The following is a 24,450-nucleotide window of genomic DNA, read 5'->3' on the forward strand; positions in this document are numbered from 1 at the left end:
GCATATTCTGTGCATATCAGTTCATTTTGTTTATGGTTAAACTAACACAAGAATTGTGCCATGTGATATAAATATCACTCCCCCCCCAAAAAAGACATCCCATTTAGCAATGGGTAGTATCCAGCAGTTACACACATGGAAGGCTAGTTGTGCAACAGTTCTTTCTTTCCCCCTCTTTCTCCCTGTAGTCTCATCAGCTCCCCAAACAGTGGAGGCTGTGCCTTACATTATTACAGTACAAAGGCTTGGGGGCTTTGTTTGAAGTCAGGCAGAGAACTCTAGCTCCAGCAGGAATTCCACTGGCACAAGATCAGTTTTCCATCTCTCCCTCTTTAGAGGGCCTGATCCTTTGGATACGCTTTGGAGGGTATAGGGAGAAGGAGGAGGGGAAGGAGGAGGAGAAGCTAAGCAGGGGTTGCACAAGTTGGCCTCTAACCCTTGAATCCAACTTACTGGTCCAGTTCCAAGTACAGCTTGTTTTTAAACTAAGGTTTGATTGTTTAAGACTTTACTGTTCCATGGCAGGGCTTGCTTTTATGGTAGGCCCAAGGTTAGTGGTATTTTATCAGGCTGCCCACAGCTGTGTCCCAATCAGCTATATTCTCCACACCCAGTTCCAGGTACAACAGGTTTGTTTGGTTTCCCAGGGGGTCCAAAGGATGGCAAAAGGAGCCCTTTCCAACCACAGTTCTTTCTGCACCCTCTGTCCTCTCCTCCAGCTATGAACCAGCCCATATGCACATTGGTTACTGCATAGGTTATAATACTCAGTATTTTCATAATGCTTTTAATTGTTCAAAGCATGTTATTCCATCACCTTTGCAGCAGCCATCCGTTATAATTATCCCTGTATCTTGGAAGGGAGGTCTGAGACTGAGGTGGAATCTAGGCACATATAAAAATAAGTCATGAAAATGGTTTTTTAAGAAACGTTTGGAAAAAATATATTGAATTTGCCATAGCTCACCATCGCCATCTAGCGTCACATTTGTATAATGCACTTTACAACACACTTAATACGTTTTATTTGCAGCTGCATAGCTGAGTGTCAAGCGGCTTTCCTAAGGCTCAGTTACAGAAAGGTAGCCGTGTTGGTCTGCCATAGTCAAAACAATTTTTTTTTTATTGCAGTCGTTAAGAGTCGTCAACAGGCTCATCACAGCTATCTGCCAATCACCCATTCCCACCACCCTTCTGAGTAATACCCCTCCCCACCTTCTCACTATATAGAGGGATCTGGCAACTTCTGTTTCAAGTGTATCTGAAGAAGTGTGCATGCACACGAAAGCTCATACCAAGAACTAACCTAGTTGGTCTTTAAGGTGCTACTGGAAGGAAATTTTTTTTTTGTTTTTTCCTAAGGCTGTTTGTTAACTTTAGGACAGCAGTGAGATTTGGACCAGGGAATCCTGATACACTGTCTAGTCTACTCCATTTAAGTGACATTTAAGAAATGTTACTTCTTACACTCAGTGATTTCTGAGATTTGCATCTTGAAATTTCAAAGATGCATTTTGTGTTAAGTTCTTGAATCTTCCACTTCCTGTTTCTTTCCTCCAGCCCCATATCTTCCTCCTCTTCTCTTGGCGTCTGTGAAGTTACTTGTCTCTAGGACACTATTACTGGGTATGAGGCAATCTCAAAATAAAAGTCGTACTCAGAAGAAATCCATCAGCACCAGCAGAAGCTTCTGATCAGCCAAGCCCTCAGACCTCATGCAGTGAGAATCCATCTTGGCTTTATCACTGTTTGCATGAAAGTAGAACCCTTTCTGTAGGAACCCCACTGCCACCCCCCACAAAATTTCTTTACTTATTGAGGCCATTCCCAGAAGCTGGACAAAAGAAAGCTTTCTTTGAACGGCTGTCTTTGAGCTTCTTGTGATCTGAGGCCTTAACCCCAAGCACATGGCTCAACACAAAGGTTTCTGGCTTAATAAGATCAACAGGGCTGATACTGAAATTGTGGAAAAAGAAAAACCCCAAATGACAACTGAATCCTTGGTCCATCTTTGTATGTACAACTGAAGTCTGGTTCATTAAGGCATACAACACATCCTTTCATTCCAGAAAGGTACTCGCAACAGCACCGCAGGGAAAGAAATGTATGCCTCAAAGTTTATTTTGCTAATATTTTTTGCTCACTATGCTTTTGTGTGTGTGCAGTGTTTTTGTTTTTGTTTCCTCCCTTCAGAAATTTAAAGAGTATTTGAATGGCAGCAACCTTATTACCAAGCTGCAGGCTAAACACGACTTACTGAAGCAGACTCTGGGAGAAGGTAAGTTCAACTGAGCCTAAACAAAAAGATTGCATTTTAAATCACAACAGGATTTAGAATTGGATCTTAGACTTCTTAAATCTCCCTTGCTATTGTTTTCTTTCTTATGTCAGCATTTGTGATTAGTGATTTTGTCGTGCTTAATAGAAGAGGGGCAGAAAATCTTTGCTCCTTTCAATTTCAATTTTGGCTGAGAGTGGCGTTTGAATGCCCCATTGCGTTGATTTGGTTCCTCAGGGCGTAAGGCAGGCCTCTCAGCATTAGGGATGAGCCCCATTATCCCTGCTTTGCCTGCTCTTTGTTTAGTGAAAAAGAAAAATGAAAACACCAACCCCGTGGACGTGTTCCTTTGTAGCTGTGTTCTTGTTAACAATTATCCATTTCATTTGGCAAATAAATGATTTGGATAAAGGATTTTTGTGTTTGCAAATACTATCAAGATGAATGGACTGGGATTCCCCCTACCCCTGCCTCAGAAACTTTGTAAGTTTTTGTTTTTGAAGCCCAAAGTAGTGAAATATAGCATTGGTGCTTAGAGCCATAATCTGGAACAAAGTTTTCCAAGATATTCTCCAGCATCATAACTGAATGGCAATAAAAAATTAGATGGTCGTTTCAATATTTTGCATACTCTATATGTGCAATGGATGGGGAGATTTGTGGCATTCTTCTTTTGATAGCTGTCATGTTGAATTGTGGGATTAAAATAAAAGGCATTGTGTTTTTCACAGCTGAGGATTTTATATCTAGGGGGAATTCTTGTAACTTAACTTGAGTCAAAATGTGCTGGGTCCTCTCTACCAGAATAGGTTTTTTGCTACTAGTGATTTGAAGCATTTGGCCTCAGTTGGCTTGTTGTGCGAAGGTCCTGCAGGCAAGGGAGGAACAGGCTATCAGTACAGCTGTGCACGGTCCCATGTGTGAGAGGCATTCATCTTTTTACCTGACAGCAGAGTTTGGGAAATAATTGGCCTGTTTCAAGGCATGTGTAAGTAGGCCAGACTTTCCACATCTATCAACATAGTGGAGCTGATGGTTTGGGCCTGCCTGTGGATCACTTTGCTGCCCTTTCCTCTCTCCTCTGGTGATAATTATTGTCCTTGATGCCAAAAGGAATGCCTAATGAATGTTTTAATCAACTTTTAAAGGGATGCTGTAGGCTGCAATTTATTCTCCTTCTGGTTTGCTATTGAGATTGTTCACTTGGGAATAGGTCTGCCATATTCTGGCCTGAGCATGTTGCTTTCAGCTCTATGGGACTGAGCTTTTGTCAGGTTTGTCAACCTTTAAAGGCCTGTGGGCAGTCCCATTTGCAAAGCAAAGAAACTGACATGAGCGCCACATGGTTTCAGAAGAATGCTGCTTTCAGACCTGCTAGGGAAGGTCTCTGTGGGACCACAGAAACTGCATTAGCAGCCCATGCTTTAACTCCTGTCCTCACCCAAATGTTGATGAAGAGGACTCTTAGTAACCCACAAAAGCTTATCCCCTTATAAATTTGTAAGCTGCAGCATGACCCTTTGTTTTATTAATGGTTAGCACAAGAGAATATAGGATGTGGGTGGCGCTGTGGGTTAAATCACAGAGCCTAGGACTTACCGATCAGAAGGTCGGTGGTTTGAATCCCCGCGATGGGATGAGCTCCCGTTGCTCGGTCCCTGCTCCTGCCAACCTAGCAGTTCGAAAGCACCTCAAAGTGCAAGTAGATAAATAGGTACCGCTCCAGCGGGAAGGTAAACGGCGTTTCTGTGTGCTGCTCTGGTTCACCAGAAGCGGCTTAGTCATGCTGGCCACATGACCCGGAAGCTGTACGCCGGCTCCCTCAGCCAATAAAGCGAGGTGAGCGCCGCAACCCCAGATTCGGTCACGACTGGACCTAATGGTCAGGGGACCCTTTACCTTTTACCTTTACAAGAAAATACAGCTGTCATTTCCTACCACTGGATCTGTGAGGCTGATATGTATGCTGCCCCCCCCCCAACAATGCCATCTCCTCAAAAAGTCTCTACTTTGCACAAGTGTGCCCTTAAAAATACTTCAAGAAGAGTGGTTGCCTTAACTCAAGTAGGTAGCTAAGGTTAAATGCATGATTTATGTCCTATCCTGAATATAAATTGGAACCTGAGCTGAACTAGAGCCCATGAGACTTTTTTAAAAGTTGTGCTTGGTGAACAAGGGACTATTTCTCATTTTAGAGATGCCCAGTTTGCAGAAGCTTCTGGTGATTTATTGCTATATTTTGCTGTCATACACTAGGAGTGAATGTACTTCTTAAAGTTTGGAATCATTTGCCTCTGATCTACTTTTAATACCGCAGCCCTTGTAACACAGATATAAACATATAAAAGTTTAATTGGATTTTGCTGGCTTTAATCCCATAGATATTTGCCTCTCCCAAGTTAATATGATTTTAAGACCTGAGTCATCATAAGAGACAGCATTTGATACACAGTTCTTTAAACTGTTTTTAAAAATTGTGTCAATACTTTCTCTTCTATCTTAGAAATTTCTCTCTGCCACAGAGCTGGTAAACCTACAAGCATATGCAGCCTTATTAGAACAATTGCTGTTTCTTTATACCCCCTTCTGTGGATTGGTCTGTGTTTCATATTAAAATTGGAGTAGGTCTCATTAGGCATAATCAATCACTGCAGGCTGCCAGGCTTATCTGAGAGCAGCTGATTCCAAATTCAAGCTTTTTAACATATGAGACAGGGCGGAGCTAGCTGCTAGTTGAAGCCTGACCCATATGGACTCTCCCCTTAGTTCAGACAAGAAGCCTCTAAGGTTTTGACAGTGCTAATACAACACTATCAATCAACGCATGATGTGATTGGATGTTTTATTAGTCAGCTTTCTAGTTAGCAAAAATTCTTCAGCATTTCTCAAGAGCAAGACAGGCCAGCTAAGGCTTATTTATTTACCAAGAGCTGCATCATTAGTATGATGGTCAGCTGCTGGACCAGCTTTTCATGACCTTTATTTACACACACACACAAACTTACTTCCGGGGCCAGCTTGTGGCTTTTCCAGGCCCCTCACTGTTCTGAGCCTATGCTGTCACCTCTAGTTTTAACCTTAGCTCCTCTTTTCTCTTTTATGAAGATCCTTCATCTGACTTTGATTTGGCCCAGCTCCTTTAACTCTCATGCCATTACTCTCTTGACCAGTTTCCCAACACAATCTTGGATATTCTATTTGGGCCAGATAACAAATGATACCTTCTTTCCATTTGAAGCTGTAGCTAGGCTTTAGGGCTGCACTTTTGTGCACTTTAGCTTATTTGTTAATTAGTTCATCAGAAATTGCAGTATTCTTACATGGTTTCATCCAGCAATTGCGTCATGTCTTTCTGAATTCCCTTTATCTGCTTTTACTCACTATCTGACCTGGAAGTTCAAATTCAAAAGCCATGAGTCATATAAGGATAAAAGGCAGAGTAGATGATTATTTTTGGCACTGTCACCACAAGCATACCCTTTCAGGTGCCTCACAAAAGATCTTTCAACAATCTTGAAGCCTGTCCGCAACTTCACATGGACAAATGTTTCATTGCCTGATTATTCTTTATTCTGAAAATTCTTTCCACTGTTTAATAGATTTCTTTGCTCCTTCAATTTAAACATAAAAAATTATTTATTGCATTTATTTTCCTCCAATGAGCTCAAGGTGGCATACATGATTTCCCCCCTCCTAATTTAATTCTCGCATCAACTCTATGAGGTAGGCTAGGTGAGGGGCAGTGACTGGTCCAAGGTCACATCCAGATGAGCTTCACGGCCAAGTCGGGATTTGAACCCTGGTCTCCCAGGCCCTAGTCCAACACTTTACATGCTAAAAAAGATGTTTTAAAAAGTAGAGGCAGCTTCTGAAAATAATAAATACAACAGGAGAGCCAATCTGAAGTGACACTGGAGGTTTATTATTTATTTTTAAGAGGAATAAATAGCCCATCACATTTTGAACAACATGTTCTTCATGAGCAATGGAGTCAACTATTACCTTGTGCTTAGGATGCCAGGTTAGCTAGGGCATTTAGAGGAGGAACATCAGGCTGGATGAGCCAGTGGTCCAAAGGCAACTTCATCTGTTCTTTCATGGGGATCTCGTTTCTTATTTTCACTGTTATCTACAATCATCTTTTGATAATTCATGTTGCCAGTGGAAGTGTACACAGAGAACTTGCAAGTCTTTTAAGGTTGACCATTTGGGCACATGATTTCAAAATCAGAAATGAGCTGCATCCAAAAATGTTTCTTTCGTATACAGTGGTACCTTGGGTTAAGAACTTAATTCGTTCTGGAGGTCCGTTCTTAACCTGAAACTGTTCTTAACCTGAAGCACCACTTCAGCTAATGGGGCCTCCTGTTGCTGCCCCGCTGCCGGAGCACAATTTCTATTCTCATCCTGAAGCAAAGTTCTTAACCCGAGCTACTATTTCTGGGTTAGCAGAGTCTGTAACTTGAAGCATATGTAACCTGAGGTGTATGTAACCCGAGGTACCACTGTATTGATTAAGAGAGAGGGGGAGAATACAACTTTCTTTTTTTTCTTTTTTCTTTTTAAAAAAGGCAGTTTTGGTCCTGAAACAAAAACAAATGAAATTCCACAAAGAAAATGAGGGATCTGTTTACAGAGTTATAAATGGAATGGCATACACTTTAACAGTATGTGGTGGCATGCCACCTTCTGTCAAACCCAAATGTTGTAAATACTTTGAAGGGGCAAAGACAGCAAACATGGGAGTCTGTCTGGTTAAAGTCAAACGGGCAGTTATCTTGTAGGAAAAGCTGGTCTGCTAAATACTGCCCTGAATTCTCATGCTGTTAGCATATCCTCAGTGAGGTGATGGGATAATCTTCTGCATGATTCCCAAGGATAGTGTCCCTATCAGTACTCGTCCCTATCTCCCTCCCCCCACCCCTTATCCCCCGCTCTTTTAACTGCTAAAAATAAGAGCTATTGAGGCACAGATCTTTTATCTGGTGCAGATTGACTAAACTTCATTGACAGTAGAGCTGTTCGATTTATGCTAGCTGCCTGGATCTTTTAATAATTTATTTAAGCTTTTAACAAACATCATCCCTGAAGGCTCAGGGCAGAAAACGCCTCTATAAGAGAGCTGAAGATAATACTAAACAAAATGCTAAAGCCAGAGATGCAGCTAAAAGCTTTGCTCTCCTCACCAGCTGTATCCCCAGCTGGCCCCTTAACTCCAGCTAGGTAGAGTTATTGTATGGCTTTAGAAGACAGTAGGTCTTCAGAAGTTGGATAGCACAGTTGGTAGAGCATCAGACTCTTAACCTCAGGGATGTGGGTTTGAGCCCCACATTGGTCAAAATATTTGTGCATTGCAGGGGGTTGGACTAGATGACCCTTGTGGCCCATTCAAACTCTACAGTTCTATGATTCTGTGCAGCCACAAAGATGATCCTCTATGCGTCTGAATCTCACTATTGGAAAGATGCAAGGAGCAGTGCTGAGGCTGACGTCTTGAGATTATGATTCAAGAAAGAAACACGCTCCGAATGCCTCTGAGCATCATCCTGAGATAATTGATTGGAGTAGGGAAGTGTAGAGATGCTCTCAAGACAACATGGTTCTTGACTTGTAAGATGGCTTTCGGCAGTCAAGGGATTGTATTGAACACTATTCCCTGCTCAGAGTAGAAATGGAATTAATGGAGAAGACCAAATTAAGTTTATTAATTTCTGTAGGTCAACTCTGAGTAGAACTTAGTTGGATACACTCCCTAATGTGTAAATTAATAGTAAACTGAGGTTTTATGGGTAAAATGTAATGTCTTCAGACCCTTGCAATTTCTCACTTGCCATATATGAGCAGTTAACTTGTAGAGTAACGTTGAAACAGTTTCCCCTGCCCCCGATTTTTTTAAAAAATACCAAATAGCTGTGACCTTTTATATTATGTAAACAAGGATGGAATTAATGTGTGATTTTTTCCCCCCACCCCAGGTGAAAGAGCTGAATGCGGTACAACCAGGTAAGTGGAAACTGTATATGTAAATTTAATATCGCATTCTGGAGACTAGTTGGTATTGCTACTGCAAGATGGATTTGCTTGGGTTTAAAATGCATCTGCAATAAACAGATTTTTGTGTGGTGGGGTGGAATCCTTTAGCCATTATGCTGTGCAGGGACAACACCTTGCGCCAGGGGCCTCCTCTTATCTGCATTCCCTAAATGGATTAATTAGAAATATGACAAACAGGCCCTTGTTTTTCCTGCAGTGTAATTTTTAGCTGACTGGCTCTGAAATCATGAGGAATGCTGTGTCAGCTCGGTGCATTGCAGTGTCTCCATGGATATATTGGAGCTTATTCCTAGTCTGTTTATGACACTGACCAACCATCTTGGCCTAACTGCCAGGACCTCCCTTGCTTGCTGATATCCATTCAGGGGCAGAAGATGGAGTATACATCCATCAATCCATCCAGCTCTAGGATTGATCTCCTCTTACCTTTTGGCATGGAGTGTCTCCTAAATGATCCCTTCTCTGTAACAAAAAAAATAGGGAAGGCTAGGCACTGAGAATAAAAGTAAATATTGGATAATTGTGGTAAGGGAGAGTGAGGAAAAATCTAAGGGCGTTTGAAGGGAAAGAAGTCACTTCAGAAGGATAAGCAGAGTCTAGGAAACCGAGAAAAGGAGAGCTGCTGACAGAAATTGGCAAGAGAGCATAACCTGATTCAGTTAAGCAATGAAAAGATCATTCAGCAGCAGCAGGCAGTGGTGATGAAAAGCCGCTTGGGGAAGGATTGAATGGGAGAGATGAAGGGAGGGACACATATTGTGTAACAGGGTGAAATACATATATTTAGAAGTGTGCGTGTTTTGTATGACAAGGTTGGCCAAAGTTATTTAGTGTAAGGAGCATTTACAAAAAAAAAAATTTGGAGGTTTGGAATGCACTGTCCCTGTGTGCTGCCCTGTCTTTCACCCCCTCCCCTCACCATCCTATAATCTCAATTCACTCACTCCTCTCTCTGTCTCTCCCCCTGCCACACTCTCCCCTGTGACTGCAATAATCCTTTCCCACTCCAAGAATTTTTACATTACAAACTTCCCTCAGTTTTAAACTGACTTAATTGTTGTAATCACCTATAAGGGCATCTGGGGGTTGCGGTGGTGTTTTTAACTGAGCTGATACTGGTTTGTCAAGAGATCCCTAGTGCCCCCACCCACACGCCAGTGCTCTAGTTTTCAAGGATCCTTGAGAGAAGCTGTAGAATCTGGTAGTGCTGATGATTCTTGACGGTCCCACACAGGCATTGTTTTGCTCTTGTTACCTCCTGGCCAGATTAGTGGTACCTGCATTGGAACAGGCAGGTAGTGCTGCTACAGTTCTTGTTTCCTACCAGGCTCCATTGCTACCAGTGTGGTTCCAAAAGAAAGAGGACTGAGTAATTGCTGCAATTGTTACAAGCTATTGTCGGGTCTGTTGGGAGCCATGACATCTGTGTCCCCTAAAGGTTTCCCCCCCGATTTAAAAGCTTCAGTGGAGGAAAGGAAGTTTTGCCCCAAATATTTACCTGCTAGGTTCAATGGTTAGCTTTTCAGACGCCTGCTTCATAAAAGAATGTGTCACTCTGTGACCTGAGTGACGATGGCTCTGTACAGATGACTTCTTCTTTTTTTGTTTCTGTAGAAGAACAAGCTCTGAACATCTGAAATTCACTTTGCTCAAGGGGCTGCGCAGAGCACAGATTTTTAACCTTGCACCAAAAGTCAGCTTCTGCTCACCCTTCAGCTTTCTTAAGTGTGCACGGCATAACACCCTGCAGGGCTGAAGCCGGTCATTTTGGCGCAGTCTTGAAGAATCATTAAAATGGTTGCATGCTTTCAGCTGAGGAGGAAGAAGGCAGAGGTCGGAGAGGGAGGTTTTCTCCATTGCTTGAAGAACTCTCAAAGAAATGCAGCAATTGCTTTTCAGCTCAGCTGCAAGAATTTTGTCATGATGTGTAACAGTAGGATATAGGACTCTGATATACAGGACAGCTGGGCTGTCAAACTAATTTTTTTTAAATATAGCACTGCCTCAGTGTTTAATAAACTGCAGTACTAGTGAAGAAATTGAGAAAACAATTTTGCAAATGCTAGCATCGATGGCTGTTAGAGTGTAGCCCCCTTTGCATGAGAAGCTCTTTTTCCAGCCAAGCATGTGAAATACTGGGTTGCATATCATGCTGGTCAGTGCAGACTGTGAGAAAAACAGCCTTTCTAATCGGCTGCAAATGAATTTTAATTTCCAAGCTACTGTAAAGAGGTATAACGCTTTATATTCTCTCAGTGAGACTGTCTTTTTATAGCCAGGGATAACAATGGCACGTATGGGACAGAATTTGCACGATACCTTAAAATGCCAGAACTGTAGTAGGCTGTGGGACTGAATCCAAATTCAGAACTTACCCCAAAAAGAACAGATATATTTCTGCACTGCAGCATTCCTGGCAATCGTAACTGTATACTCTGTCTCATAGTGTTTTTATCCTGCTTAGAGTTGGTTATGTTTTAAAAATACATGATAAAATATCCAAAGTATTTAAACTTCAGGGGCACTAAGGGCACAATGAAACACCTGAACATGCACAGCTTCCCCATCTTTCTCCAAGGGGTATTCCTTCCACACATATAGAGGCAGCACCCAGTGCAGACCCTTGCTCCATCTTCTCCAGCTGTCAAAAGCGGTTCTTTCCCACCTTGCTTGTGGCCTCTATCTCCAAAGAGGCCTGTCCATTGCTATTATTGTTCCAGTGCCTTCCAACAAGTTTATATAGTTAGAATTTCTGTAAAGACTTTCAATCAGAGTATTAGGGCCTGCAGCTGCCACTTCCTCCCACTCTTAGGCAAAGCTTACTGAATCTTCCAAAATTACACTGGGAGTAAGGAATGTGTCCCTGCCAGGTCAGCATTTTTTTTAATGCAATGGATTGCTAGGCCATGCCAGTGGTTTCCCTCCAGGGAAGTGTTGAAAAGGAAAAGCCAGCCATACTGTGTTCAGAAGGGAGGTGTCTGTGGCCCTCCAGATACCGTTGGACTACACCTAACACCATATTTACCATTGGCCATGCTGTCTGGGACTGCTGAACATCTGGAGGGCCACATGTTGTTGGACTCCCAGCAGTCCCAGCCAGCATGGGTAAGTATGATAATAACTAAATTCTGTGTGCAAAATTGATGATGATCCTTTGGAAATGAAAGATGCTACATTAAAGGACAAGTTGACAAAGGCTTGGGTCTCTAGAAACTGGGGCACACATAGAATAATAGAATTGTAGAGTTGGAAGGGAAGGGTCATCTAGTACAACCTCTTTCAGTGCAGAAAGCATTTGCCTATTGCTGACCTCAACCTACAGTCCCAAGTGAGTTTTACTATAAGTTATCCATAAAAATATGGACAAGCTCCTGTGTCTCTGCTTCCCCTCACTTCCTTGTCCTGTCTGTCTTCATACCCATTGTTGCTTCTTGGCTCTCTCTTGCCCTGTACCCTCCCCTCTTTGTTCGGAGTGGAGAGCTGGCATTGTACCCATGAGATACAGGTGAGTCCATGTCCCAGGTTCCCCACGTTGATATTTAAAATGACAGATATATGAGGAATATATCAAGGTGGTAATGGTCACCTAATATGGTTGGAGCCAATGCACTCGTCCTCACAGTGACCTTTCCCCTTCTAGCTCTTTTTTATTTGCAGTCTTTGAAATCTTTCCCTGCCATTGTATTCAAGTTGATGTTTTGTTGGTCTCTTTTGTTCCATTTTTCTCAGGCCCCCATGTCTTCCCCCTAAGCCACAGAAAATGAGGAGACCTAGGCCTCTCTCAGTCTATAATCATAAACTCTTTAACGGCAATATGGAAACATTCATTAAGGTACTTGCTGTCTAACAGTGAGAATCTGTGGACACTGTGGATGTAATGGTAGCATTTTTTTCTCTTCTAACTGCTGACCTGTTTCCTTCTCTTGGACCTGGCCTTTCCCATGCACTGCACATCACACCATTAAAGTGGTTAGTATGCCTCTGCCTCAGTGACAATTTCTATTGGTGGCTGTTGCTCCTCCTTACTGCAATAGTGAGGCACATCACTCCTGTTTGTGCCAACTGGGAGGGATGAGATAAGTGTAATGACCCTTGTGGAACAGTATGGAAGCGCAACACTCTTTGTGCCTGTCAGCATGCTAATTGCAATCTGCCATATCTTATCACTGCAGGCAGAACTACCGAGGTTTTATAAGCTGCTGTTTATATGAACATCCTGGAATTTAAATGCAGCATGTCTGCCTTCCGTTAAAAGAGATTTGCAGTGGATCAGAGTTAAACAAAAATCCTTAAAAGACTAGGGTGCTCAGACTGATATGGCTCTTTGTAATTTAAGAAAGGCAAGATGCTATTAGCAGAAACAAAATGTATAGTCAACGATTTATTCCACAGGCAGAAAACTCCTGAATGTTTGTTTTGAAGGAAAGTGACAGAGGGGAGTGACTGAGAAAGTTTGACCCATGTTGAGGTACCCTTCCTACTCCCTAGTTCTGGAAAATTCTGGATGTCCACCTTTAAAAGAATAATAAAGCCAGTGCTATTTTTCGAGGAAAAAAAGTGCCGGAACACATCATGAACACCTCCGTTGTTCTCTTAGAATGGCAGTGCCACCCTCCTAAGAGATGCTGTAACTGAGTTCCAGTGAATTCCGGCTAAAAAAAGCCCTGATTAATAATAATAATAATAATAATAATAATAATAATAATAATAATAATGGAATATTTCAGCAACTTGTTCTCCAATGGCTGTGAGAAAAAAGAAATAACAAGCTTTGGCTCACAGTTTATAAGGATTGAGTGAGGTGGCGGGAGCTTTCTGCATACCTGTCCTGTATATGGCTAACTGAATGACAAGCTAGGTATTTTCAGCATTTTATTTACATGAGCCTAATATAGTTGTGTTAAAACTGTTCAGCAAAGTTGTGCATGTCTTTAAATAAGCATTTGGCAGGCTCATTTTTACGTCCCCACTCCATCCCATAAAAGATTAATATGCACAACGTCTGGGATTGCACTGAGTGCTACAGAAGAAGATGCATTGATCTCACTGCTATTTGGAAAGAGCTATGGTGTAACAGACATTGAGGAAATAGAAGCTTTGAGTGGGCTGAAGAATTGCTGCCATTTTGGAGTCAATCTCCATTCAGCATTCAGTTTTATGCCTTAGGTACAGCTTAAAAATAGGATGCTGATTTAGGAATTTAGAAAGATCTGTATTCTTTAAAGCAGTACTGATTATTGCAAACAGAAACACATTTAAGCTTTCCCATTATTATTATTCCAGCACAGGAGCGAATTGCTTTTTTAATGGCTCCAGTAGTCTTGACTTTAAGTAGTCTTGTCTCTGATTTTGTCTATATACATGGGGAACGGACAGCTATAAAAGTCTATGGTGCGTATTAATCAAGTCAAGTCGAAGAGCTTGTCCTGCTCTCAGGACTTTGCCACCACAGGGTCTAATATAAATCCCAGAGAGAAGTATGAAGGCATCCAATGCAATTCTACTAACTAGGTGTGACCCTTTAAAGCTGTCTGGGTGTAAGGCCACGTGAGGACCTATATATAAGCTGCTCTGAGATCTTTGTGGAATAAGTAAAATCAGGATGTGACATCACAGTTGAGTTTCCCCCACCTTCCTTCTTGTTAATGCCTAGCTTTCCCTCTTCCCTGCCCACTTCCTATTTATGGTACAACCTGAACTCAAGGACGTTCCCTTTGTCATCCCTGTCTCCTCTAGCTTGACTTCAAGCCCTCGTTCTCCACCTACCCTTTTCCATTAATTTCCTATTGCATGGTCCACTGCCTATGCCATCTTCATTCAGTCACCTTCGAGGGGTTGACACAACCTTTCTCCATGCGCTGAATAAAGCCGTGGAAGGAGCCACATCAGCAGCCATGCCCAACCCTGCACCTATCGCCTCTCTGAGCAAACTGCACCAGAAAGAGTCTTGCCAACTTTGACCATGCTCCCTCCTTGCATGGAAGAGCTCCACGTATAAAGATCAGTGCTGTCACAAAACCTGGCCAGGAACTGTGAGGCATGAGTTCCCTGAGCAGTCAAAATGTTCATGAATGAAGCCATTTTGTGCTAGTTCAGCCATCTGGTGTGAGGGGCTTCACAACTCCCAGAGCAATGCACCGATCAACATGTTGTTACTGCATGCCCAACACTGCCACCACTTCAAACCATTTAGATGTATAACGTTCAGCCACCAGCCACCTAAAAAGTGAAACTGTGGATACCTTCAAGGATAGAGTCTCATGATTATTTTTTATATGACAAATATGATGTTTTCACAGGACTTTCTGGAACTCGCCCTGTAAGTAGGAGCAGAACTATCATATAACAGGGCCTCCAAGTCATAGAGTGACACCAATAGTATCAAAAGCCACTTGAGAGATCAAGAAGAATAAGCAATGTTGCACTCCCCCAGCCTTTCTCCTAATGAAAGTCCTCACTTTGGGCAAACAAAAGCCATTCCAGTACAAAAACAAACTCCAGAACCACTATGAAATAGGCCAAGATAATTTGCTTCATCCAACCACACCTGAAACTGACCAGCCACTACTTTTTAGCTGTTTCCTTCTAGTGATTATAAACATGGTAGGACTATCAAATGTATTTTTTTTAATTATTCCAGTTACATTAAGCTTCATATTTTAATATTAATTAAATCAACATACTCAGTGTTGCACCAAAGGAACTAATGCCACTAGAAATCTATCTGAAAAGGATTGGCCCACTTCCAGTAAAGATATTCCTGAAGGAAACTAGTGGTGGTGAATTTTCAAGCAATAAGATTGCAGTGTCAGATCAAAACCAAAGGAGCAGCTCTATGTTTTCCTAGAAGCAGGGTAAGAAGAAAAAGAAAGCTTGCCTCCATTTAAACTGAGCTTTCTTAATAAATACAGAGAGAGAAATATTACTCTGAGGTGATAATTCTATTTGTTCTCCTGTGATTATTTCTTATGCTCCAGGTGGCAAAATGGATGGTTAAGTACATCCTAAAGTATGCTCCTTTTTTAAAAAAAAAAGTTGAGGTATATTCATTATGAGTCTCAGCCACAGAAAACAACAACAAAGAAACATCTACCCATTATGAAAGGTTTGCTTTATGTATAGATTGATATTAATACCTTACATTGTTTTCCACACAGAAGGCCTTCAAAGAAGCTTACAAAATAAAAAGTCAAACTAAAATATAAATATAAAACAATGCACATATAAAAATTAAACCAGAGCAGCAAAAAAATAATAATCCAAACCACCCACAAAGAGGAAGAAATGTGTCAAAGAAACAAACTTCCAAGAGCCAACTACGGCATGCCCATAACTTGACAGGGCTGTGAGATAGTCTTGCTGATGCCTGTGAATGTGGAGGTCTGAGGGGGCGGTGTCTGTTGGAAGAGCTAAATATGGGGATGAGGAGAATGCAATAAATTATAAGAGTAATCTGAAAGTTGGTCACTGAGGACAAGAGATTGCATACTAAGCAGTTATATGGGGTGTTGGAGCTTCAACTAGATCCTTCTAAGCTGCCATTGCATATGAGCTTTCATAGCCTCTGGAAGTTGTGCTTACTTTAACTGATCTTATTCTTGCTTAACCTTTTCTTTTTTCCCTACTTTGCTGCTTTGTTTGCTTATCAGAGGAAGAAGGAATGCTCGAACCAGAAACCAGGTATTTACTAGAAGAGGCCCCCCCTTTCTGGGGAAAAGAAATCATATATGTTTATATAATATGAGCATAATCTAAATTTAAGGGAAACAATTGTAATCCCTTGCCAAAAATACACTACACTCTTATAGTTCACATTAAGTTTTTAGTGATGGATACAAAAGCCAAAACTCATGCAAGGATAACTTTTCCCCTTGCCTTCCTCTGTGATTCAGGCTAGCATTTCAAAAATGTTTGCCTCTAGGCAACAGTTCTTGGTTTGAAAACATTTGAATGGTACAACCAAGCAATAGTGCATTTTTACAGAAGGCCTGGCTCATAGCTACATTTCTGTAAAGTGATAGTTATGATCCAGCTGCATAATACCCCATACGTTGCTTCAGACTAAATCAGCTTGATTCCAGGGACCAGCTTCTAATTTATGATTTTTATGTAGGTTACGTGAAGCGCTGTTTCTAAAACTTGCAGCGATTGTTATCTTAATTTATTGCTAACTCTTATGATTAAACTAATGGTGCTCTTTTTCCAACCTGAGACTTTTTGTGCAATCTTTGCTAGAATGTGTTTTCTAAAACACTGACTTTATCAAATCAGTATGCTCAATTTTTCTCTATTTGATTGTTATTTCAAAGGATTCAGGACAGGCTATTCCACTTGTGGTCGAAAGTTGCATTCGGTACATCAACTTATATGGTAAGTTCTTTTGGTAGCCTCCCCATTGGCTATAGTTTTTCTAAGAAACTCTCTGTTCAAGAACTTCTTCTGCCTGAAATGCAAACAGATATTCCTGTTTCGTTGCTTAATCATATGGGCCTGAGTCTTAATTATTGTTACTTTATATAGCATTGATTTAGCATCAACACAATAACATTTTGTGTGTGATAAATTCTTGGGTTATATGTGCTCTTCCTGGCTCTTGTGGACCTCAGTCCGGACACTTGTGAAAGAAATCAACTGATGCCTTTCCATCTATTGCGGTGTATCCAAGATGATGATAAAGTATCAGCATTGTTCTAGTGCAGGGTAGGTGATGTAAGGCCCATTAACCATATGCAGCTTATTCAAGGTTTTCTTTGTTGGGAAAAGTCCTCTTTCACCCCCACCAGCTGGCTGGATGCAGAGGAATGGTGCAAGGCACCAGCTGGGGAAACCCCAGGGGAAGAAGGCTCAGAGCCAGAGGATTTGTGGTGGGATGATGATGAGTGGTCAGAGGGAGAAGAGGGAGCAGACTGGGAGGAGGGTGTGTCGGAAACTGAAGAGGTAACAGGACTTAGTGAGCAGGAAGAGGCTGCAGAGAGCAGGCCAGAAGCAGAAGCGGAGGCTGGAGAACAGAGGGGACCAAGAGGCAGAGATGACACAGGCCGCTGCAGAATCCAGGGAGTCTCCCCCTCCTGCTTCGACCAGCTCCCCTCCCTCCAGTCTCTCCTAACTCACAGGGAAGTGAAGAGAGTAGAGCAGAGACAGCCAAGTCTCAGATTACTTGAGAAGGAGAGGGAGGGAGGAGGCAGAGAGAGGTATGGGAAGGTGGGGACCCTCAGTCCTTGCAACTGCCTCATTGGGGCAAGATATACTGGGAAGAGTTGTTGTGCTCACTAGGCCTGAGCTGTTTTGTTTCTTTGAATAAAGAATTAATTTCACTGACACTTTGTGAGTTGTTGCTGATCTGCTCTCAGCACCTGCCCTGACACCCGCCAAACAACACCTGTCCAGACCATAGCAGTACATTCACTGGTTTGTAGGCTGGGTGTAAGCCTTGGTGGACTGCGGATAACATCTGAGCCTTCACAGTTGCCTGCCCTAGTACTAGAGCATTTAGAAGTGAAAGTCAGTCCTAATTTACATTTTTCTCAATTACCGGTATATTTTTATTCTTTCAGCATTATTAATATTATTATTTATTGAATTTATATACCGCACCATACCCAGAGCTCTCAGGGCAGTTTGCAATGGAAATAAATGACTGATATTCAAAATACTGCAATAAGCCTTTCTTTTACCTCTTGTTTTATGTCCAGGTCTACAACAACAGGGTATTTTTAGAGTTCCTGGATCTCAGGTTGAAGTCAATGATATCAAGAACTCATTTGAGAGAGGTATGTGAGAAGTTTGTGTTTCTTACAAAATGATGTGAAGCTGTTTTCCTTCCACCTTGTAGTGCAATACACAAGCTCTAGTAAAGAAGAAGAGTTTGGATTTGATATCCCGCTTTATCACTAACCGAAGGAGTCTCAAAGCGGCTAACATTCTCCTTTCCCTTCCTTCCCCACAACAAGCACTCTGTGAGGTGAGTGGGGCTGAGAGACTTCAGAGAAGTGTGACTGGCCCAAGGTCACCCAGCAGCTGCATGTGGAGGAGCGGAGAGCGAACCCGGTTCCCCAGATTACGAATCTACCGCTCTTAATCACTACACCACACTGGCTCTAGTAAAGGGTGATGCAGACAAGAATCTGTTGTAGTTTATTTCCCATATAGCAGAATGTTGTAGCCCAGATTGCAACATGTGAATACTGTTTCACCTCTGGATCTTTCAAAGTCTAAGGCTGAGCTTTTACTGGCACAAGTTTTTTTAAGCGAAAGCCTCATAAGCTGTTTTCAGTGTCAGAATTCAGCCCAACCAAAAAGACACAAGTCTTGACCCTATGCAGAATGTCTTTTCTTCTTCTTGGGAAATGAGTGTTATAAAATGAGTGTTACAAATATCTATTCCATTCTAGGCAAGTTTCTTTCAGAAATATAAAATACGACCAGATGTTAACATCCGCAAATGAAAGATAAATACTTCAGTGTGTATTTTCCTGTCATATTTTATCCTATGGTACATATTTTTAATGCGTGTTTCGAGCCAAATACTAAAGTCAGGGAAGTTTAAAATCTGATGGATAACTACACTCTAATCCATCTATGTTTAGTTCAGAAGGTACAAATTAAGTCAGTTTGCTTAAAAATACAGACTGAACTAAGTTATCTTCCATCCCTGTATCTATAATATTTAGCTATGTTATAATCAAGTTATGATGAAATTCTGTTCACAGCAGTTTGTTGTCTATATTGTTTCATAAGACCAAACTCTAAACTATTGGGCATATTACATGCTGAGCAGAGTTACCATATTTTTCTGTGAATAAGACATCCCCATGTATATAACAAGACCCTTATTTTTTGGAACCCCAGATTAAGAAATCAGTATTTTAAACATCAAACAGAACAACTTTGATATTTTATTTAAAAATTCAAAGCACTGGCACCAGCATGGTAACCCCCAATGGTGCCTGGGGTGGGGTGTATGGACAGCAGTGGACCACCAGCACCTGAAAAGTTGTTGAGCTTTTATGGGGAGATCGCTCAAGCTGGTTACCTGGAAAGGACAGTGGCTACAATTTCTTCACGGCAGTCATGGGAAGATAAGTAGTGTTATTTTTTAAAACTCCTATGCATTCACCATAAGACAACCCTCCCCCAATTTTTGAATAAATAAATATAGCAAAAAGCATTGTCTTATACATGGAAAAATTCAGTACCTTCATGAATCATCCATAAAATAGGAAGGCTGAAAGAATATCAAATGGCAGTACTCACTGGCTTGAAATTTTCTCTATGACTCCACATTATCCTGATGTCAGTAACCTCTGATGTGTTATAAGCTAGTGCCATGCCATTTAAAACAATACTATAATAAATGACTGGATGAAAGAATTACTCTGATCTTTCCCTTTGCTTATTAAGTGCTCTGGATTTTCTGCATAATCCAGAAGTAGAATTTAATGGTATAAACTTTTTATTTATTCATCCAGGTGAAGATCCCCTTGCTGACGATCAAAATGAACGTGACATTAATTCTGTTGCTGGGGTCTTAAAGCTGTATTTCCGAGGACTGGAAAATCCACTCTTTCCTAAGGAAAGATTTCAAGACTTGATCTCTACTATAAGTAAGTACAAGTCAGTGATTTGTAATGAACCATGCCAGCGAACAGTGCAAGTCATGGTATCTGTTGTTCTCTCATTTACTTTTGTATCAGGAGGTTTTTAATGTTTGATGTTTTACTATTTTTTTATATGTGTTGGAAGCCACCCAGATTGGCTGGGACAACCAAGCCAGATGGGTGGGGTATAAATAATAAAATTGTTATTGTTATTAGTATTAGAAAACCTGGTTCTAGCAACAATAGGAGGTCCACTTTTCTTCCTTTACATTCTGGTTGCTTTCTCTCCTAACTATTCTCTGCCCCTACTTTTCTACTACATTGCCAGGGAGTATCAAATGGAATCAGTACTGTAGTGTTCTCTCTCTCTCTCTCCCTCTCTCTCTCTCTCTCTCTCTCTCTCTCTCTCTCTCTTTCATCTACTAGGGAACTCAGGTGCTGAGTGCCAACAGCAATGTAGCAAAAATGGGTCCTCTGAGAAATGAGAGTGGGGTATTAGCAGGCTTGGGGAAATGCCAAAATTTTCAGAAATACAAAAAGAAAAACCCTTTAGAAAAAAACAGGAGAACAACTGCCCTTAAGAGCCCAGATAGGAGGAGCAATCACAGTAGCCATGGAGTGCCTGTTCAGGGGGAAGCAGAAGGGGTGTCTGTGTTAATGGAATATCCTGGAAGAGTGCATGACTGACTCATTGGAAGACTGGCCAGGAGCACTCCACATTGGTTCAGGGCGCTGTGTGTGTGTGAGATAATTTCAGTGTAACAGATTTATGCGGTGTATTATATTCTGACACTGTTTTAAATGGAAGAGTGGGTATTTCGTGTTTAAGAGCTGCTACCACCTAAACTCGCACCATCCGGTTTGAACAAAAAATGTAAAAGGTTAGAGCAAAAAATAAAAATAAAAATACAGCTTATCATCTAGTACGGCTGCGAAGGAAGAGAGGCTTGCAGAGTGCAGAGCAGCCTTCTTTCCTCTGGAGCTTAAACTGCAGACTGCCGCACAACAGAAAGCTGATTTGATTTCCTTTGGCCGGTGCTAACTTAAGCTGAGAGACTTTTGGCAGCGTAGAACGTTGTGCATGTCACAGGGCATTTGCATGCCCTGAGAGTCTGCAGTGCCACATAATCCACTGTTTATTATGTGGTTGGGAGGGAAGGCTCACTCTCGAAACAAACAGGAAGTTCCCTGTCACTTAGGCTGGAATGAAGGCTGGAATTTGCATGAAACTCTGATGTGGAAAACAGCAGCAAATATGAATACAAATTCATGCAACCTAATGCCATGCAGTGCCCAGTCAAGATGGACCAATTAAAATTGCATACCAATGTTCAAGCTGCTTTTGAATAAGGGCTCTTTTATATTCATAAAGCCAGCTTGTGGATATTTTTTACATATCATTTATTTATTGTTAGCTGCTCATAACCATTATGTTTTCATAACCATTATGTTCTAAATGCAGTATGGAAGAAGATATTTAAATAAAATAAATCATAGCTTGGCTTTTTCAAATTAATTTTTCAAATTAAAATTATTCTTTACTTTTTTTGAACCAATATTAATGAACAAAATGCCTTTTGTTAATGAATCCTAGGGCCTCCTGGTAAAAATATATAGTAGCTGAACAAGTATACTTACATTGTATACTTTAAAAGGAAAGGTTGCTGTTTGGCTCCATAGGGAAAAAATCCACAGTTGGAAAATGTCTTTATTAGGACCAACCAAATCCCCCCCTTCCACAGAAGTTTTTAAATCTACAAATAACATAACCAAACAATATAAGAACAGGAAAGTAATGTGAACAAAAATAAAATTAAATAATTCACTTCAGAGCTGTTGATATGCATCAGAAATTCAAAAGAAAACAAAGATATATTACAAGAAGGGTCAGAAATTGATTCTAAAATGGAATGCTCAAAATTGGCCGTAGAGTGAATTTACAATCTCTAATGTGGGCAGAACATATTCAGATATGCGCACAACAAAAGCACTAAGTATCCTGAAGTGAATATTGGATTTTACTCCCATCCCTGCTGAAAACACAAGCTTTGAGACTGTGCTGTTTCTGCCTCAGCCTCAAATTGCTGAAAAAGCTGGGCTGAATGTTTTGTCCTAGATCTAGTATATACAAGTGGAACCTGCAACAAAAGGTTGCAGTGTACAGTGCTATGCCTAAACACAGAATACTTCATTCTGTTACCTCACTCTTTGGTTTTGACCAGGCACAGGCAAGCTCAGCCCTCCAGATGTTTTGGGACTACAACTCCCGTCATCCCTAGCTAACAGGACCACTGGTAAGGGATGATGGGAATTGTAGTCTCAAAACAAACTGGAGGGCCGAGTTTGCCTATGCCTGGTTTTGACCCTCCCCCCGGCATCTGACATGCCTTGCCCATTGCCCATATTTGGTCTCCACCAGATTGTGGTAGGGTTTGCCCCCTTAGCTTTTTTTTTTTTTTTGTACTTACCGTACTTCTTCAAAAGGGTGTTCCCCAACCTCCTGATACTTCCCTAATGTATGGATGGTGTTTTAACTATATAAGGATAGGAACTTGGAGAATGACTTTACTATTGACACAAGAAATATAGCACTTCAGCAAGATGTAGTAGAAAGGAATACTTCTATTCAGAGTCTCAATCCTTCCATTTCGCACACACCTGCATTAGTTCTCTTACACCCCCCCCCCAATGATCAGTCAGTGCAACAAAATTGTTGCCTCAGGGAACTTGTTACACAATGTGCTAGGAGGGGGAACAAAAGGAAAATGAAAACGTACAGAAGTCACCTTGAGTGTTGTATCCATAAGTTCAGTTTGTAGTCTCACGTTTAAGACTGAGACTCTGATAGGTGCTGCAGAAACCTGGCTATACACCTAGGATAGATTTTGTGATAGAGAAACAATAGTTGTTCCTCCCTTTTTAAAAAAAACAACAACCAACCAAAGCAAAACCAGGCTGTTTACCCAGATTTGTCCCATGCCTTAAGCGAAACACACAGGTTCCTTGTTAGGCAGAGAACATAGCAACAGCACCAAAGCTAGAAATGAATTTTGCTTGGTTTGTTAGGTAAAAGTATCAATTGAAGCTCAAGTGTCTAGTACAGTGGTACCGCTGGATATGCACACCTCCGGTTGCGAATTCTTCAGGATGCGAATGCGGCAAACCCAAAAGTATTTTTCTGGGTTTCGCTGCATGCGCAGAAGCGCTCTACCGCACCGCACGCATGTGGTTGTGGAAACCTCATGATCTGACCGGAGCTCCGGAACGGATCCTGTCTGCAACCTGAGGTACCATTGTATTCTCTTGTTGCTGGAAATGATAGAACTGTCAAAATGCAAAGTCCCTCTCCAGGCTGCAAAAAACTATTTCCCTCTGGTTATAGATTCCACCCCAATACTCAGTTTTGTCCTCTTTTGTTGGAAGTCCTCTGGAAAGTAAAGCCCACAGTTGTAGCTGGCCACTGTACTTGTAAATGAGTGAGCCCCATTGATGATAGTTGGGAGTTTTCCTGAAAAAAGCATTTGATAGACTTGTGACACCCAGTATGTACTATTGAGGTATCCTCCCACAGCTTTAAATCATTGTTCTGTTCTCTAGGGTAAGCCTATACAAGACCTCTTATCGGGCTTGTTACCAGACTGCGGTGCACTTTATTTGGGTGGAGCCCCACTGCAGAAGTGTCTTCCATCCCCCTTAAAGTTTAGGCCCTCAAATGTGAAAATCAAGTACCTGTCTCACAGATAGAGACAGATGCAGGAAATAGCTGTTGAGGGCTGAAGTCAACTATCCCAGCTTGCGTCTGTAAGAGAAACATGAGCAACAAAACTCCTTGGAGTTGACCTGCTAATTGTGTGTGCCTGATTGTGAACCGTGTGCCTGATTGTGAACATCAATGGACTGCTGTATGTTCTTATGTTGCAGAAATTGAAAGCGTTGCAGAACGAGTGCACCAGATCCAGCAAATCGTTATTACCTTGCCACGGGCTGTCATCATTGTCATGAGATATCTCTTTGCTTTCCTCAACCAGTGAGTCTTTTCACCTGCTGCTTACTATTTAATGGAGCCGTAAATTCCCTTCCCTTGTAAACTGCCTTCGCTTCTCCTCCTCCTCTCTCTTTCCTGTTCAAACCCATCCTTGGGCAGTAAGGGTGGGGTGCCACTTGACCCTTGATATCTGCGATGGCTGCCTTTCACTCATCTGGAGGAAATGCCTGTGGAGCTCCTGTTTGTGTTTAATAGTTGATGGCTTGGTGATGCTGCTGTGGGTTGCTTGTATTTGCAGCTTGTCACAGTACAGTGATGAGAACATGATGGATCCTTACAACCTGGCCATCTGCTTTGGACCAACTTTGATGCATATTCCAGATGGGCAGGATCCAGTGTCCTGCCAGGCTCATGTCAACGAGGTCATCAAAACTATCATAATCAATCATGAAGCCATCTTCCCTAGCCTCAGGGAGCTGGAAGGACCCGTTTATGAAAAATGCATGACAGGTGGCGAAGAGTACTGGTAAGGAGAT

At 41.6% G+C, this 24,450-nt stretch overlaps 1 protein-coding gene across 3 annotated transcripts in view; it reads left to right on the forward strand.

Annotated features, from left to right (window-relative positions):
- The window catches only part of SRGAP3 (SLIT-ROBO Rho GTPase activating protein 3), a 184,815-nt gene that overhangs the window by 139,595 nt on the left and 20,770 nt on the right, over window positions 1-24,450 (forward strand). Inside the window, exons 10-17 of one of the 3 annotated variants that reach the window (XM_053378094.1) lie at window positions 2,194-2,278; window positions 8,254-8,281; window positions 12,062-12,164; window positions 16,642-16,702; window positions 18,025-18,102; window positions 19,801-19,935; window positions 23,851-23,956; window positions 24,213-24,440. In XM_053378094.1, coding sequence (XP_053234069.1) covers window positions 2,194-2,278; window positions 8,254-8,281; window positions 12,062-12,164; window positions 16,642-16,702; window positions 18,025-18,102; window positions 19,801-19,935; window positions 23,851-23,956; window positions 24,213-24,440 — 824 coding nt within the window. Of the gene's footprint in view, window positions 1-2,193; window positions 2,279-8,253; window positions 8,282-12,061; window positions 12,165-15,981; window positions 16,013-16,641; window positions 16,703-18,024; window positions 18,103-19,800; window positions 19,936-23,850; window positions 23,957-24,212; window positions 24,441-24,450 lie in introns of those variants that run through there. The other 2 variants (XM_053378095.1, XR_008329068.1) reach the window with 2 other exon arrangements.

This window comes from Podarcis raffonei, chromosome 2 (genome assembly GCF_027172205.1).
Source record: "Podarcis raffonei isolate rPodRaf1 chromosome 2, rPodRaf1.pri, whole genome shotgun sequence".
In the NCBI taxonomy this organism is placed as follows: Eukaryota; Metazoa; Chordata; class Lepidosauria; order Squamata; family Lacertidae; genus Podarcis; species Podarcis raffonei.